The sequence below is a fragment of the Pseudophryne corroboree genome, chromosome 5 (genome assembly GCF_028390025.1).
Source record: "Pseudophryne corroboree isolate aPseCor3 chromosome 5, aPseCor3.hap2, whole genome shotgun sequence".
NCBI classification, from domain to species: domain Eukaryota; kingdom Metazoa; phylum Chordata; class Amphibia; order Anura; family Myobatrachidae; genus Pseudophryne; species Pseudophryne corroboree.
In genome coordinates this window covers 501488179-501503633 of record NC_086448.1, presented here as the reverse complement: position 1 = coordinate 501503633, position 15455 = coordinate 501488179, and the positions used below count along the sequence as shown (strand labels likewise).

The following is a 15455-nucleotide window of genomic DNA, read 5'->3' as shown; positions in this document are numbered from 1 at the left end:
CTGTCAAAGCAAATTATCTCTAATAGTGTAGATTCCCATATGTCTCATAACTCTCCCCAAGACACATCCAACCTAAACCATTGGTGCGCCTTTAAGGCCGTTGCTAGGGGTGCCGCCATTTAGGCTGGTGCAATCCTCAAAAAACAAAATGCTCAACAACAAGCGGACCTTAAGTCCAAACTGAGGGAACTAGACGCTAAGAACAAGAACGCACCATCTACAGCTCTTCGTAAAGAGTTATCTGAAGTGCGTAGCCAACTGCAGAAGCTATTAATGGCCCGAACACAATCAGCATTGAACAGGTTGCGCCAGAAATTCTACCTGTTTGGTAATCGGTCTGGCAAGATGTTACCCCGTCGATTACGTATGCAGAGGGCCAAGAATAGGATTATCCATGTCTTTACTCCATCTAAAATGAAGGTCTTAAACCCCCCAGACATATCAACCCAGTTTGCTGATTATTACTGCCAACTTTATAACCTTTCTCGAGACTCTCATACACCTCAACACTCACTGTCTTCTATATCCTCTTTTCTAGATAAAGTAAATTTACCGTCCCTTTCTCCGGATCAATCGGAGGTGTTAAATGCCCCCTGGACTTCTTCTGAAGTTGAGGTAGCCATAATAAAGTCCCTTTCTCGGGGCAAAGCCCCTGGTCCTGATGGATTTATTAATGACTATTATATAACATTTCGGGAACCTCTGATGCCCCACCTGACTGTTCTTTTTAATACCATGACCTCTGTAGGTGCTTTTCCAAAGGAACTGTTGGAGGCGCAAATAGTGACGTTGCCTAAGCCTGGTAAAGACCCAGCGTATTGTCATAACTATCGCCCAATAGCGTTACTGAACGGGGACATAAAACTTTACACCAAATTAATTGCTACCCATTATAATTATTTTTTTATCCTTGCTGATACACCCTGACCAGGTGGGATTTGTCCCTGGTAGACAGGCATCGGACAATACACAAAGGGTGTTTAATTTGATTGATTCACTTCCTAAAGATCGAAGGATTGAGGCCTTCTTCTGTTGTCCTTGGATGCGGAGAAGGCAGTCGATCGCCTAAATTAGGCCTATATGTATGAAGTGCTGATGAAATTTGGTTTTAAAGATCAAATATTGCCTTCTATATCTGCTCTATACAGTTCTCCCTCAGCTCGGGTGTTTAGTAATGGTTTTCTGTCTAAAGCTTTCCCCATTACCAACGGTACCAGACAGGGTGGTCCTCTCTCCCCTCTGGTGTTTGTTTTGGCAATTGAATCCCTGGCTTCCCTGCTTCGTAGTGATGACGCTTTTCCTGGGGTGACTGTGGGTGCGTCTTCACATACGTTATGTTTGTTCGTTGATGATGTTCTTTTATTTGTTTCCGATCCGTCGCTAACCGTGGCCCATCTTCATTTCATTTTAGATCAGTACAGTGCAGCCTCTTATTACAAATTGAATGCAACAAAAACTGATGCCCTTCCTATTAATTTTCTGAACTCTCTTGCTTACCTGTGTAGTGCTTACCCTTACAATTGGCGGTCAGACTCGATCAGATATTTAGGTGTTAATATCCCAGCTGACGCATCAAAGGTTTTCGAGGGGAATTTGCCACCACTTATTCATTCTCTTACCTCCCTTTCTAATTCTTGGCTTGCATATGAAATTTCTTGGTTAGGCCATATGGCAGCCTTTAAAATTACCTTATTGCCTAAACTTAAGTAAATTTTTCGTACGATCCCCTATATTTTTCCAAATATTTAGCGGCCTGTACTGCTGTTCTAATTAAATATATATGGGCCTCTGGTCCACCTAAGTTGGCTCGCTCTAAGATGGTTCTCCCTAAAACTAGTGGTGGTCTAAACTTGCCGGATTTGACCTTATATCATGAGGCTTGTGTTTTAGCTCAATTAAAGGCCTATTCGGCCCCTAGTCCCAAATTGGGGTGGGTGTGTCTTGAACACTTCTCTTGTCCTTCTTTCCCCCTGGAAGACTTATTGAAAATCCCCAACTCTCTACGTCGTTCCCCCAGTACATATTTGCCCTCTACTCAGGCGTCTCTTTCAGTGTGGGATAGGCTGACTGCTAGACTTTCCTCTCCTTTACTTATGCTCCCGAATATTTCTTTAAATACGTTAGTCAAATTGATCCCGAGTTTGAATTTGTCAAACTGGCTTGTGTGTGGTATAACTATATTTAGTGACTTGCTGGAAGGGTCAACCTTGCTTTCCTTCTCTGGCCTTCAACGCAAATGTAATCTCCCTGACACTGAGCTTTTGAACTTATTTCCAGATTTGTCATTGGTGGAATCACATATGTAAGCAAGTGAATCCTGTTAATCCCCTGGTCGCTAAAATGTTTACACGTCTCACACAATCCACTTCTAAAGGTGACATTATGTTTTGAAAACAATACCACCAATAACGAATCCCATGGCGCTGAAATGCCCCCAATGTCCACTGATTCTTAGTGAAAATGTCCCGATGAGGCTTCCTCCTTCTTAATCCTCAAAGAAAAGAGAAAAAGACCTCATAGGGCACGGGGTGTATGTTCTCAAATTTATCAGGATGTAAATGGTTAAATGGACTCCTACCATGAATGTTGGTCTGCAGTATAAGTAGACAAAAGGGCAAGTGTTTTGAGAGGGTTTACCCCATCATGGATTTTACAGCCACATATCCTAAAAAAAAAAATAGAAAAATTCCACCATAGCGTAATCCAATAATTTAATCCACAAATACAATACAATAAAAAAACATGTATGCAGAGGCAGTAATACTGGACTCTCACCCGGTGGAATGGTCCACTTAATAATGCAGACAATCAAGCATGAGTATATTAAAGTCAGGCATCCCTGCAAGCTCCGTCCGACACCGGTGGAAGTCCAATTTCCTGTCCCCAACCTCCTCGCCAACGTGTTTCGATACTCCTGGTATCTTTGTCAAAGCATATTGAGGTTGTGTTGGAGTTGGGTATTTATACCATACCAATAGCTAAACCTAATTCCAGCCCTGGATAACTGTCAACTAATCAAAGTCTATCCTAAACAAAATAAAATCCCATCGCATTAGTGGCCAGGCCAGTCCATTCAAAAGATCCTCCTCTATTAGAAATAAGAAGTAGCAGCTGTGTTCGGAATGTGATTTTCGGAACGGGAGCCACGCTTCCTGCTTCCGCCGGAAGACAATGTGGTGAAATAGGCCATGTGTTCCATATTTTCTGGTCCTGCCCTAACATTACCGGGTTTTGGCTGGAGATTTTTGAACTAATAAACAAAGTTTTGGATGTGTCAATGTTCCAATCCCCCTCCTTGGCCTTATTAAATATAATTCCTGATGACATTCCGTCCCATAAGCGATATGTACTCGGTCATATTCTCATAGCCGCTTATGTGGCATTAGCCCAAATGTAGAAACAGCCCACTGCACCTACCCTGTTAAAAGTTGTTCTGAAAATTAACTTTAATTTTGTTATGGAAACGTAATATTTGCCCTATTCATATTCGGTTAATTCTCCATTGGTCCATTGGTCACCTTGGCATGTACTTTCCACGGACGGGGAGAGCACACAATTTACCTCCAAAACATATCCATCTGATCCTCTTCAGTTTAGTCTCAATGAGAATATGTCTGCCTCTCTGTGTGATCTGTGACCCTCTTTGTGTAACAATATTCCACACAAACTATTATTTTGCACTCTCAGCTCCTCTTTACATTGGCTGGCTTATGTGCTCCGTTACAGTTTAGCTATATGTTTGTTTGTTTGTTTGTTTGTTTGTTTGTTTGTTTTGTTATCTCTCTATGATATGCTGTTAACGAATCCATGTATAAGTATTGTGATTTTTTTCTATGTCTTTGGGATCCTGCCATGTTCCCCTTTCCATCCTCTACCAGTCCCCTTTATGTTTTTTCTGTACCCCTTGAATACCTATTTCAATAAAAATTATGTTGTTAAAAAAATGGAATATGGTGGAATTAGGATTCATCAGATCACATCACCGTATTCTACTGCTTGGTAGTCCATGTCCTGTGCTCATTGGCCCTCATTCCGAGTTGATCGCTCGCTAGCTATTTTTTGCAGAGCAGCGATCAGAAAGTCGTCGCCTCTAGGGGAGTGTATTTTCACTTTGCAAGTGTGCAAACGCTTGTGCAGCCAAGTGGGCCGAAACAGTTTTTTGCAGTTTCTGAGTAGCTCTGGACTTACTCAGCCCTTGCGATCACTTCAGCCTGTCAGGTCCCGGAAATGATGTCAGACACCTGCCCTGCAAATGCCTGGACACGCCTGCGTTTTCCCTACCACTCCCAGAAAACGGTCAGTTGACACCCATGAACGCCCTCTTCCTGTCAATCTCCTTGCGATCGGTTGTGCTAATGGATTCGTCGCTAGAAGCATTGCACAGCAACGATGCTGTTTGTACCCGTACGACGCGCGTGCGCATTGCAGTGTATATGCATGCGCAGTAGTAGTAACCTGATCCCTGCGCTGCGAAAAACGTCAGGGAGCGATCAACTCGGAATGAGGGCCTTTGTCAGGTGAAATTAGTGATTTATGTACCCCAAATTGACTATGATACCCTGCTCTGTTCTTGTCTTACAGTCTCTGATAAACCTGGTTGCTCATGCCCCACATTAAAATTTTAAGTGATTAAATTTGCATCTTCTTAGCAATTTGCTTAGTATTGGTTACTGAGACTGATGCTAAATTTATAACATCCCCCCCCCCATACACACTCACACCAAAAGAAACCCACCACTGATTTTAATGCTCTAATGCAGTGGTTCCCAACCTCAGTCCTCAAGTACCCCTAACAGTTCGTGTTTTCCAGGTCACCTGGCAGTTGAACCGGTGTATTCATTACATGCTGACACATTTTAAAATACTTGCAATCCTGTAAGGAGACCTGGAAAATAAGAACAGTTGGGGGTACTTGAGTACTGCGATTAGGAACCACTGCTCAAATCAAATGATATTTTTGGACAACCAACTCCTAGTCTAATTTGTGAATTCTTCAGACAGCAAACCACCAAAATACACAAAAAATTAATCTTGAGAATCTTAATCTATATATGAACATATGAGATTGCCGGGTGTACTATGTTCTACTGACGATCGGGATCCCAGCGCCCAGCAAACTGGCGCAGGGATCCCGACCACCAGAATGCTGGCAGCGGGGTGAGTGCAAAAGAGCCCCTTGCGGGCACATTGGTGCTCTACACTATTTATTCTCCATCCAGGGGAGTCATGGACACCCCAAGAGGGAGAATAGTTGTCGATATGCCGGCTGTCAGGTTCCCGACGCCAGTATGCTGAGCGCCGGGATTCCGACAGCCTTAATATCAAATGCCTCCCGAGATTAACAGACCATTCACTAGCATAGTGAAATTGGTGTTTTTTTATACCGACTTCTTGTATATAAATACTGCAGGTATCTGGTTCACTAGTAGCAGGTGAATTTATGGTCTAAAATACGAGGATTTTTCTTTTTGTTTTGATGGCAAATGTGCCTCAATAATCAATTTCTCAATGTCATTGGGGTAATCTCTTGAAGTCATGTCAGCCATAGCAGTTTAAGGCAAACAGGGAGTTTCAGCATTTTTCTAAATCAGCCTAAGCATGCTGGGATGTTATGCACTTATTGTTATTAGCACATAAGCCACAACTTTATGTAAGCCCTCACTTTCAAAACTGTATATTCCTCAGTTGCGTAGCTGTTTACTGATTTATTTTTATGCACCACCTGTATGTGTTTCACTATTGAGCTGAATTCTGCTATGTCTATATTTTTCTGGATTATGAATTGGTGACATGCACTATACCTAAGACCAAGTTTGCCACTATTTGTTCAGAATATTAGTATATTATTTAAGATTTTAATCACAAATATAAAAAAAATAAAGAATCCAGCAATTGTAAAAAAAAAACAGCTGAAGAGTAATACAGTTTTTGTGCATACTCATATTAATTGTATGTTATGTGTGTGCTTGTGGTTTGTGTTTTGTTGCACACTTATACACATGTATGTTCTTTCCTTCACTTTTAGCTGGAACAAGATCTCACCTTAGAGAATTATCTCAACTGGACCAACCCAAGCATGATGGCCAATAGCAAAGTAAAACTAACTTTACCCAAGTTCAAGATCGAGAGCAGTTATGATCTAAAGGACAATCTGAGGAGCTTGGGGATTAATGATGCATTTGATGAAGAGGTGGCTGATTTTTCTGGAATGTCAGAGACTAAAGGTCTTTCTATATCTCAGGCAATGTATAATGCTGGGATAGATATCACTGAGGATGGCACTGAGACAGCAGATGTGACCAAGGAGAGGTACTTGATGCCCAAAACAGAGTGTAATGTGGATCACCCTTTCCTATTTCTAATAAGACACAAAAAAACACAGAGCATTTTCTTTTGTGGCAGGTATTGCTGCCCCGAAGCATCATGTTAGGCTTTCAGTAATTTGTTTAACACACATCTGTTACAAAATTGTTTAATATTTTATCTTACAACTACTGCCTATAGCCTATGTAATGCCCCAACAACACATTTTGTATATGAAAAACTACAGATTTGAGTTAGTAGTTCTTCTTCAGTAAACACAAATAAATCAGACGATAAACAACTATCATGTGTTTCTTTTATTAGTGCTTTAATATTGTACTTTTTAGTGTCACTATAATATGCTTAGATTGGTTTTATAAAATGTAATAAATATATGCGCTGTAGTAAGGGACAGGAAAATGGACCTAATAGTTTCTGTGGCACACAGATTTGTCCATCATGTGGAAGTAGAAGAGATGCAGCCAATAAAATACTGAAGATGAAGAAATGCTGGCCATACATTATATGGGTATAGGAAAATATGCGACAAAAGGGAGGGGTGCATACTGGGATGAGCATTGTAATGATTTTGCATGCCTCCATACACTGATGTATTAGCACAATCTTAACTTCAATGAAAGAAAGAGGCAGTAACAAAGGGGGGTTATTCAAAGATGGACGCAGATCTTGCTGCCCGCAGCAAGATCTGCGTCCATCTACTCACATGCTGGGAGCCGCCCAGCATAGGGCAAGGCCATCGAGCATGTGCCTCATGATAGGCGGACACATCAATTAGAGTTTAACCCCTGCCAGCCTGGGTGTGCTGGCAGGCGGTCCGCCTCCTTTTTTTTTTTTATCAGGGCACCTGCGTGACATTATGCTCATGATACGTCCTCTTTTCAGCTGCCACGTACCTGCTAAAACACCGACCCGAATGCCTGCGTCGCTGTCAATCACCTTGCGGCCGCATCCTGGAAGGGTATAGATGCGCGGCTGCGGTCAGCTCTGAATAGCCCCCAAAGTCACAATCAAATTTTTTTATTAATTAAATCAGAGTATCCTGAGCACTATTCTGCCATCTTCAAGCATTGGACAATTATTGTTCATGTTAATAAACAGAATGATATTCATTCAGAACTATTGGGCATTGACTGTATTTGAATGATAATCATTCAGTGTACGATATAGCCATCTTAAAACATGGAGAGAGAAGTGAGCCAGTTAATGCCGGCATATTACAGTGTTGAAAATGAATGATTAGATACTGTTATAGGTGCTCCACTGAAAATGTATTTTTTTAAATGAAGCTACAAGTAAGAAGAAGCCAGTGATCCTGCATATTAAGCTTTCTAGTACTATCTTGGAGAAAGAAGTAAAAAGGTTGAGAAAGACAGTAAGTAAAGTGAACAATGTAAATGTAACCCTGGGCTTGATGACTGCTGAATGATCAGAGACTAAACTCAATCCAAGTTAATGGCTCCCTGGTATAAGAAACAAAGCGGACATTTGTAAGGTGTATTTATAATACATCACAGTATTTAACGTATGTAACCCAGGTTACCAACTATAAAGTGCACTAACATTTACTATTATCAACTAGTATTTTGTTGGGATTATGTACAAATTGTTTTGCTAGGACTGATACTTTATTATTTATTTATAATCTGTATTGTTTTCACCGGATTTACAACTTGTTTTCAAATGTAACTTTATCACCAGTCAGCAAATATCTCTATAATAAATATTCCAAAGTGGTTTTTGCAATTTCCCCAAATATAGGACAACATTCACTACATATGCACCTTGCACCACCCTGCACACTGAAGGGGGATTACATGTGCAAAAACAGTCAAAATGTAGCTAAAATACTTTCATAAAATAATATATACACGTATATACACGATCAATTTTAAAAAAAAGCATGCGTATGGTGACCTAAATCAGCAAACACACAATTAGAATAGCAAACCTCGACCATGAATAGCAAACCTTGCAAGTGATCTGTGAATATCAAATGTGATGCTTAAATTTCAAACTGCAAGTTTAAATTGGAGTCAACCGGTGTACAGGGACTTCAAGTTAAAATTCAATCAAACATCTCTACTTTAATCTTACATAAAGAATTTAAAAAAAAAAAGCATGTGCACTAAAGAAACTGTTCCATATACAGTTTGTTACTGACGGTGAAAATAAGGAAGCTGCAAACTTCTGTACTTAAGTTGCATGCCAGATCTGAAATATATATGTGAAAATAAAAACAAAGGTGACGAAAATCTCGAAAAATTGAATATATATATTGATATGGGGGCACTATGGAATTCCTCATCTCTGAAAAGATAATATGAAATACATTCCCTGGTAAGTACAATGCTTATAATCCACAATAAGAATGTCTCAATTTTTACTATATTTCCTTTCTATTGCTAAAGCCTGTTATTTATTGGAAACAATGTTTGTGTGTGTATTAAAGAAACACCAAATATTAAGGAGAGCTGCTAGGCTGACCAGGTTTTTTTATACTCCAAGGGTTTTGTTTTTTTAAGTGTTCCGAAATTTTATGAAAAGACTTATCCAGGACTTACATAGAGGCTGTATCTGTGCCACGTATTGAGGGACTATGCTGTGCTGTGATGATTGGTTGTCCTTTTGTTTCAGGTAATCACACTAAAGAATAAAAAAAGGGGCAGACAAGATGGGCCAAGTGGTTCTTATCTGCCGTCAAATTCTATGTTTCTATGTTTAACTTTGGCAACCTTACTGAGCATCTACACACAGTACAAGCAATTGGATAAAACTGATCAGACCATGTTAACTGCTAATTCATCTAAAAAGTTTTGAATGTGCACCACTGAAAGAGAGCTTAATTAAATAGAACTGCTACTTAATTTGAGGTATAACTTTAGTAAGTAATGGTACAGAATAGTTAAGGTTGATGTATAGTGTTATGCTAATGTAAATGTGCTTAGTGACACTGGGGTCTATTTACTAATCTTTGTGTAGAGATAAAGGGCCTAATTCAGACCTGATCGTAGCCCTGCAAAATTTTGCAGGGCTACGATCAGGAACACTGATATTCAGCACAGGGCTAGTCCGCCCCACATGTCAATCCCTCCCCCCCCCCCCCCTCCCCTCCCCGCAATATTAAATTTTATAAACAGGCTTATCCAGGATTTACATAGAGGCTGTATCTGTGCCACGTATTGCTGTGCTGTGATGATTGGTTGTCCTTTTGTTCCAGGTAATTACATTGATCCCTTGCAGTGTTGGCCTGAATAGTGAATACATGCTGCAGTCTGAATATATAATATTAAGTAATTGGTATACATTCAAGATTCTGGCTGTCGGGATCCTGGCAGTCGGAATACTGACACCCATCAGAACACCGATGCCGGAATCTCGACCTGGTCAACATCCCAACACCAGAATCCTAATAGCCTGAATCCCGAAGGTAAGTATAGCTGGGAGGGTTAGGGCTTGGCTGGAGAGAGGAGGGGTGGTTAGGTTAAGGCACCACCCAGGAGATTATGGTTAGGCTATGAGGGGGGAGGTTAGGGTTAGGCTACAGGAAGGTTTAGTAACTAAGGGGGAATGTTAGGGTAAGGCTGCAGTGATAGAGGGTTAGGGGGATTGGGTTTTTTAGAATACTTACCTCTTCACTGTTGGGATCGTGACCATCTGGATGCCGTCATCGGTATAGTGATCCCTTCTGCTGGTCACGCATACCGATCCCAGGTAATTACACTGTCAATATTTACTGTATATCAGCAATTATTATTGTGTACTAGGATGAAACTTTATTTCAACTTTCTAAATTGTTGGTAATCTGCTATCTTAATGTTAGTTTTAGTGGAGTTTTATTGCATGCTCTTTAGCTGTGGGTTAGGTGTTAGGCCTTGATTTGCAATATTGATCACACATGATCAATATCCATTCTTAAGGAGATCTGCTAGGCTGGTCAGCCATTTTTGGCTGATCAGGGTCTTTTTTTATTCTAAGGTTTTTTTTTAAGGGTTATGAAATTACTTATCCAGGACTTAAACAGTACAAAAACAAGTTTCTTATTGAGAAATTCTGAAAAAAATATTAAATTAAATTGTGTTTCTATATCATCCTTAGGTTCAGTTACTGTATGTAGCGAAGGACAGGATTCACTTCTGTTTGTCCACATATATTATGATTGGAAGCCACAAGCACTGATTTTGTCTATTGCAATGACCGTATATATTTTGAACTGGTCCTGGGCCACAACCCAGGGCACCCCTGCAAGAACCCCGAGGCACCCAAGGGTGCCTAGGCACACAATTGGAGAACCACTAGTCTATAGCATTGTTATTCATTAGATGTCTCTTTTTGAGCTAATTTACTTAAAATGTTATTCCCTATTCATATATTCCAATTCATCATATTAATGTAAATGAATACTAAATTTGGAAACATTTATTGTGCAAATGATGACCGAGCTACTGTGAAAGGGACAGAAGAATTCATACTGTGCCAAAAGAAACAAAACAAAACAAAACGTCTATTATAGGTTTGCACACCATGACTACTAATCTGAAATGTAATATGTTCTGAAAACTTTTGAAAGGTATCCAAATACAGTTTGGATGTCAGTGCAACATTTTCTTCCTCTTACTCTCATGTTGGTTACATAATTAATGTGTTTTCCTTCTAACATGTAAATATGTTTACTCAAGAGGAAACAGAGAGGGTGATGTACTGTTGGAATAGCAGTAATTGCACACTACACAACACCTTTGTTTTGCTCAGTTGCTCCTGGATAGACCTCCCAGAGCACAAAGCTTAAGCCTATGTTCTGATCTTGGGAAACCACTCCACTAACCAGACGTACATTGCAATCATTTTCATTAGATAACACCATTCATTTTCTCATCTCTTGTCATGACTGTCTATATTGTATGTTGCAAGTTGGTGTTGAAATATATTATTACAGCTATTATTATGCTAATTCAGAATACTCCTGGAAATGTTCTGTATCAAAGATCAAAATGCAGATGCAAAACAGGTTTAATTTGTAATCTCACAAGGAAATCTTATCTACAGAAAACGTAACGCACCAATGTACTTAATCTGTACTTTGCTGGGAATGTGCATACTCGGTCCACACCGGAATACATACGATTTCCTGGCGATCGGGATGCCAGCGATCACATGACTGACCACAGCATCCCGACACTGAAGATGTCGACAGTTTCGTCAGTCAGGCTTTACAAACGGGTAATTAGGAGACTACAGCCTGTATTAAATGTATTTCTGCCTACAAACATCTAACCATCCCGTCATCAGTCAGTGATAATGGATATTATTTCTGTCAGCCAGTGACTCTCTACTTTAATCTCCTACCTGCTTATTTGCCTAAGAGAACAGTCAGTAAAAGGATAAAATTAACTACTAAAAATATTTACTTTGAGTGCAGGAGGAGTGGAATGGAAAATTCATTACTTTGGAGGGATTACAAATAGACCTCAGCAGCAATTGTTAGTCAAGAACGTGGCAACTACAGTTTAATGCTAAAAAATGCAAAAACATGAACTTGGGTCTCAAAAACCAAAGGCTAAATATAGTATCAAGAGTACTATAATGGAACCTACTGAGGAGGAAAGGGATTTAGTAGTCACTATTTCAAGTGACTTAAAGGCAGGAAAGCAATGCAACAAAGCAATGAGAAAGGCAAGTCAGATGCTTGGTTGAATAGGGAGAGGAATCAGTAGCAAGAAAAAAGAAGTAATAATGCCACTGTATAGGTCATTAGTGCGGCCTCATCTAGAATACTGTGTCCAGTTCTGGAGACCATATCTCCAGAAGGATATAAATACATTAGAAAGTGTACAAAGAAGGGCAACTAAAATGGTGCATGGCCTACATCACAAAACTTACCCGGAAAGGCTGAAAGATCTTAACATGTATAGTTTGGAGGAGAGAACAGAAAGGGGGGACATGATAGAAACGTTCCAATATACCAAGGGTCTTAACAAAGTTCAGGAGGAAAACATTCTTCAAAGGAAGAGAAGTATTAGAACTCGAGGACATACACTGAAACTGAAGTGTGGGAGGTTCAGGGGAAATTTAAGGAAAAATTACTTCACAGAAAGGGTAGTGGATAAGTGGAATAGCCTCCCATCAGAGGTTGTAGAGGCTAAGACGGTAGAACAATTTAAACATGCTTGGGATAGGCATATAGATATACATTACTTACAAAGAATTAAGGTTCAAAAAGGGTTGAGATTACCTACGGATAAAAAAAAAAGGGGCAGACAAGATGGGCCAAGTGGTTCTTATCTGCCATCAAATTCTATGTTTCTATGTTTAACTTTGGCAACTTTACTGAGCATCTACACAAAGTGCAAGCAATTGGATTAAACTGATCAGAGCACGTTAACTGCTAATTCATCTAAAAAGTTTTGAATGTGCACCACTGAAAGAGAGCTTAATTAAATAGAACTGCTACTTAATTTGAGGTATAACTTTAGTAAGTAATAGTACAGAATAGTTAAGGTTGAAGTATAGTGTTATGCTAATGTAAATGTGCTTAGTGACACTGGGGTCTATTTACTAAGCTTTGTGTAGAGATAAAGGGCCTAATTCAGACAAAAGGGGGACGCTGTCTGCGTTATGTGTAAAAAGGGGACGCTGTCTGCCGTAATGTGTAAAAAGGGGACGCTGTCTGCCATAATGTTTAAAAAGGGGACGCTGTCTGCCCTAATGTGTAAAAAGGGGAATCTGTCCACCGTAAGGTGTAAAAGGGTCTCTACCTGGTGTAGTGGTGCTACTGTGCGGCGTAATTTGAATAATGGAAACTACTGTGCACTGTTTTATGAATTGGTATTATTTTGTGGACACACCCCTTCCCCATGAAGCCACGCCCCTATGTATTTTTGCACGCGCCGCCCCTGTTTTGCATGCAGGGGTGGGGCTCCGATGCCATTTCTTGCTCACAGTGCTAAAATGTCTAGTTATGGCACTGTTGCTAGGTATCCATTTCTCTGGCACTGAGCAGGTCCCCCTCACCAGATCTTCTCCAGGGGTGAGGAGGTGGACTTGGTTGGGATGAGGGGGGGGGGGGGGGGGGAGGGCCAAAGCATTTTGTCACACCTGGGCCCACCGCTTGCTAGTTCCGCCACTGGTGATATAACTATCTATCAAGTACCTCCCCTGGTCTATAAGGTTGACAGTCAATAGGTTGACACCATAGGGTCAAAACATAGTCAGTCAAAAGGTCGATGGGTCAAAATGTCTACATGAAAAGGTCGACACACATATGGTTAACACCAGATTTTTAGGGTTTTTTATGTTCTTACAACGTTTGCTGCATTTACTATCCATGTCACAAACTATTATATTTAGTAATCTTGTGGTGAGCAAAGCGAGCCACCGAGCCTGAAGTGTGTCGAGCAAAGTGAGCCCGCAAGAGGACGCATTTCACAAATTTAGTTGAAAAACACAAAATAACAGTTTTTAAAAAGTATCTTTTTCATGTTGACCTTTTGACACTGTGGACCTGTCAACTGTCAACCTGACTGTTGACCTTTATAATGTCTATCTTCTGTATCACACCCATGGGCCAGAGCTGTCAGATGGATAGGCTTACCATACTATTCCTTTAATCCAGGACGCTCATGAATTACAAAGGTTCTGTGTGTGATTAAACCCAGGTGAAATGCAGACTTGATGTCACTTTCACACCGCAAAGCCGGGTCCGACCTGGTATTTTGAACCCGGGTCCGACCCGGCATGGACACGGGTCAGACCCTTTCATACCCCTTTCACACTGCACAAATAACCCGGTATCGACCCGGCATATTGCCGGGTCGACCCGGGTAGGCATGCGGTGTGAAAGGGGCATAGCCGAAATCGCTAGTCGCCTGACCTGGCAATTCAACCTGGGAATAAAGCAGTGTTATACCCGGGTTGAATACCGGGTCAGTGGCTGCGTAAATGGGCTCCCAGTTCGATGTGTCCCGGGACCCGTTTACTACAGCAGGGAGAGGCGACGCGGAGATGATCTCATCTCCCAGCGCCGCTCCCACCGCCGGCTCCGCCCCCCGCTTCTATGGCAACCCGCCCAGCATATTGCTGGGTCGGGGAAGCCTGCAACAGCTGCCAATGCTGGATCCCACCCGGGAAGGACCCGTTTCCAATTCCCGGGTGGGATCTGGCATTGGCAGTGTGAAAGGGGTATTACACTACACTTTCAACCCAGGGTTGGCTCCTTTTAACTCAACCCGGGTCAGCAATTAAAACACCATGGATGTAATTTTAAATGGACTTTTTTTGCCTCAGAAAGATGAGTTGTTAAAAGGGGACAAAAGGAGAGGCTGTGGACAGCTCACAGCATTGCAAGAATCATGGCTGACAGAGCTATGTTTTTATACACAATTACATCTTTAACATACCTCCCAACTGTCCCGTTTTTTGGGACTGTCCCGCTGTCCCACCTGCGGGCCGCAGTGTCTCGCGGTGGAGGAGGGGCAGTTGGGAGGCTCCTCTCACTGCTGCTCCGCTTAGCAGAGCAGCGGTGAATAGACGCTGTGCGCATGCGTCTATTCACAGGTGACAGTGGGCGGGATGTACTAATGTACATCGCCGCCCTGTGCCATGATGCTGATCGCATATGTACTTACACATGCGATCAGCATTGCAGAGGACAGCTCTTCCGATAAGAGCTGTCCTCCGCGATGCACAGCGGTAGCCTGACTTCCGGGATTCGGCCCCAGGAGTCAGTCTGCGCATGCGCAGGGTGACGGGGGTGGCCGCAAGGCATGCTGTGAGGGATCCGATCGGATCCCTCACACAGCGCTACGGAGAGAAGCCCATAGGCTTCTATGGACGTACGCCAGCTAAAGCTGGCGAACCCCACCGCGGCGCTGACCTGCCGGCCGGGGGATGGTACATCAAGAAAATGCGGTAAACAGGGGGTTTACCGCATTTTCCGCTTAGTACATCCCGCCCAGAGGGAGTGATGGTACAAGGCTCTGTTGCGAGGCCATGCCCTTTTCATATAGGCCACACCCCCTTTTCAGGCACATTCAAAGGTCTCTCTTTGTACTTTTAATAAGTTGGGAGGTATGCAGAAAGCTGCCTAGCAATCTCTGCCTCATCCCTAATTCTTAATAGCTCTAATTGTTAATGCT

General features: G+C 41.7%; 1 protein-coding gene across 3 annotated transcripts in view; it reads left to right on the top strand.

Annotated features, from left to right (window-relative positions):
* Positions 1-6607, top strand: part of LOC134927913 (serpin B5-like) — a 201677-nt gene extending 195070 nt beyond the window's left edge. For all 3 annotated transcript variants that reach the window (XM_063923028.1, XM_063923029.1, XM_063923030.1), the window contains exon 7: positions 6026-6607. In XM_063923028.1, coding sequence (XP_063779098.1) covers positions 6026-6430 — 405 coding nt within the window. In that variant the 3' untranslated portion in view covers positions 6431-6607. The remainder of the gene's footprint in view (positions 1-6025) is intronic.
* Positions 6608-15455: the final 8848 nt, after the last annotated feature.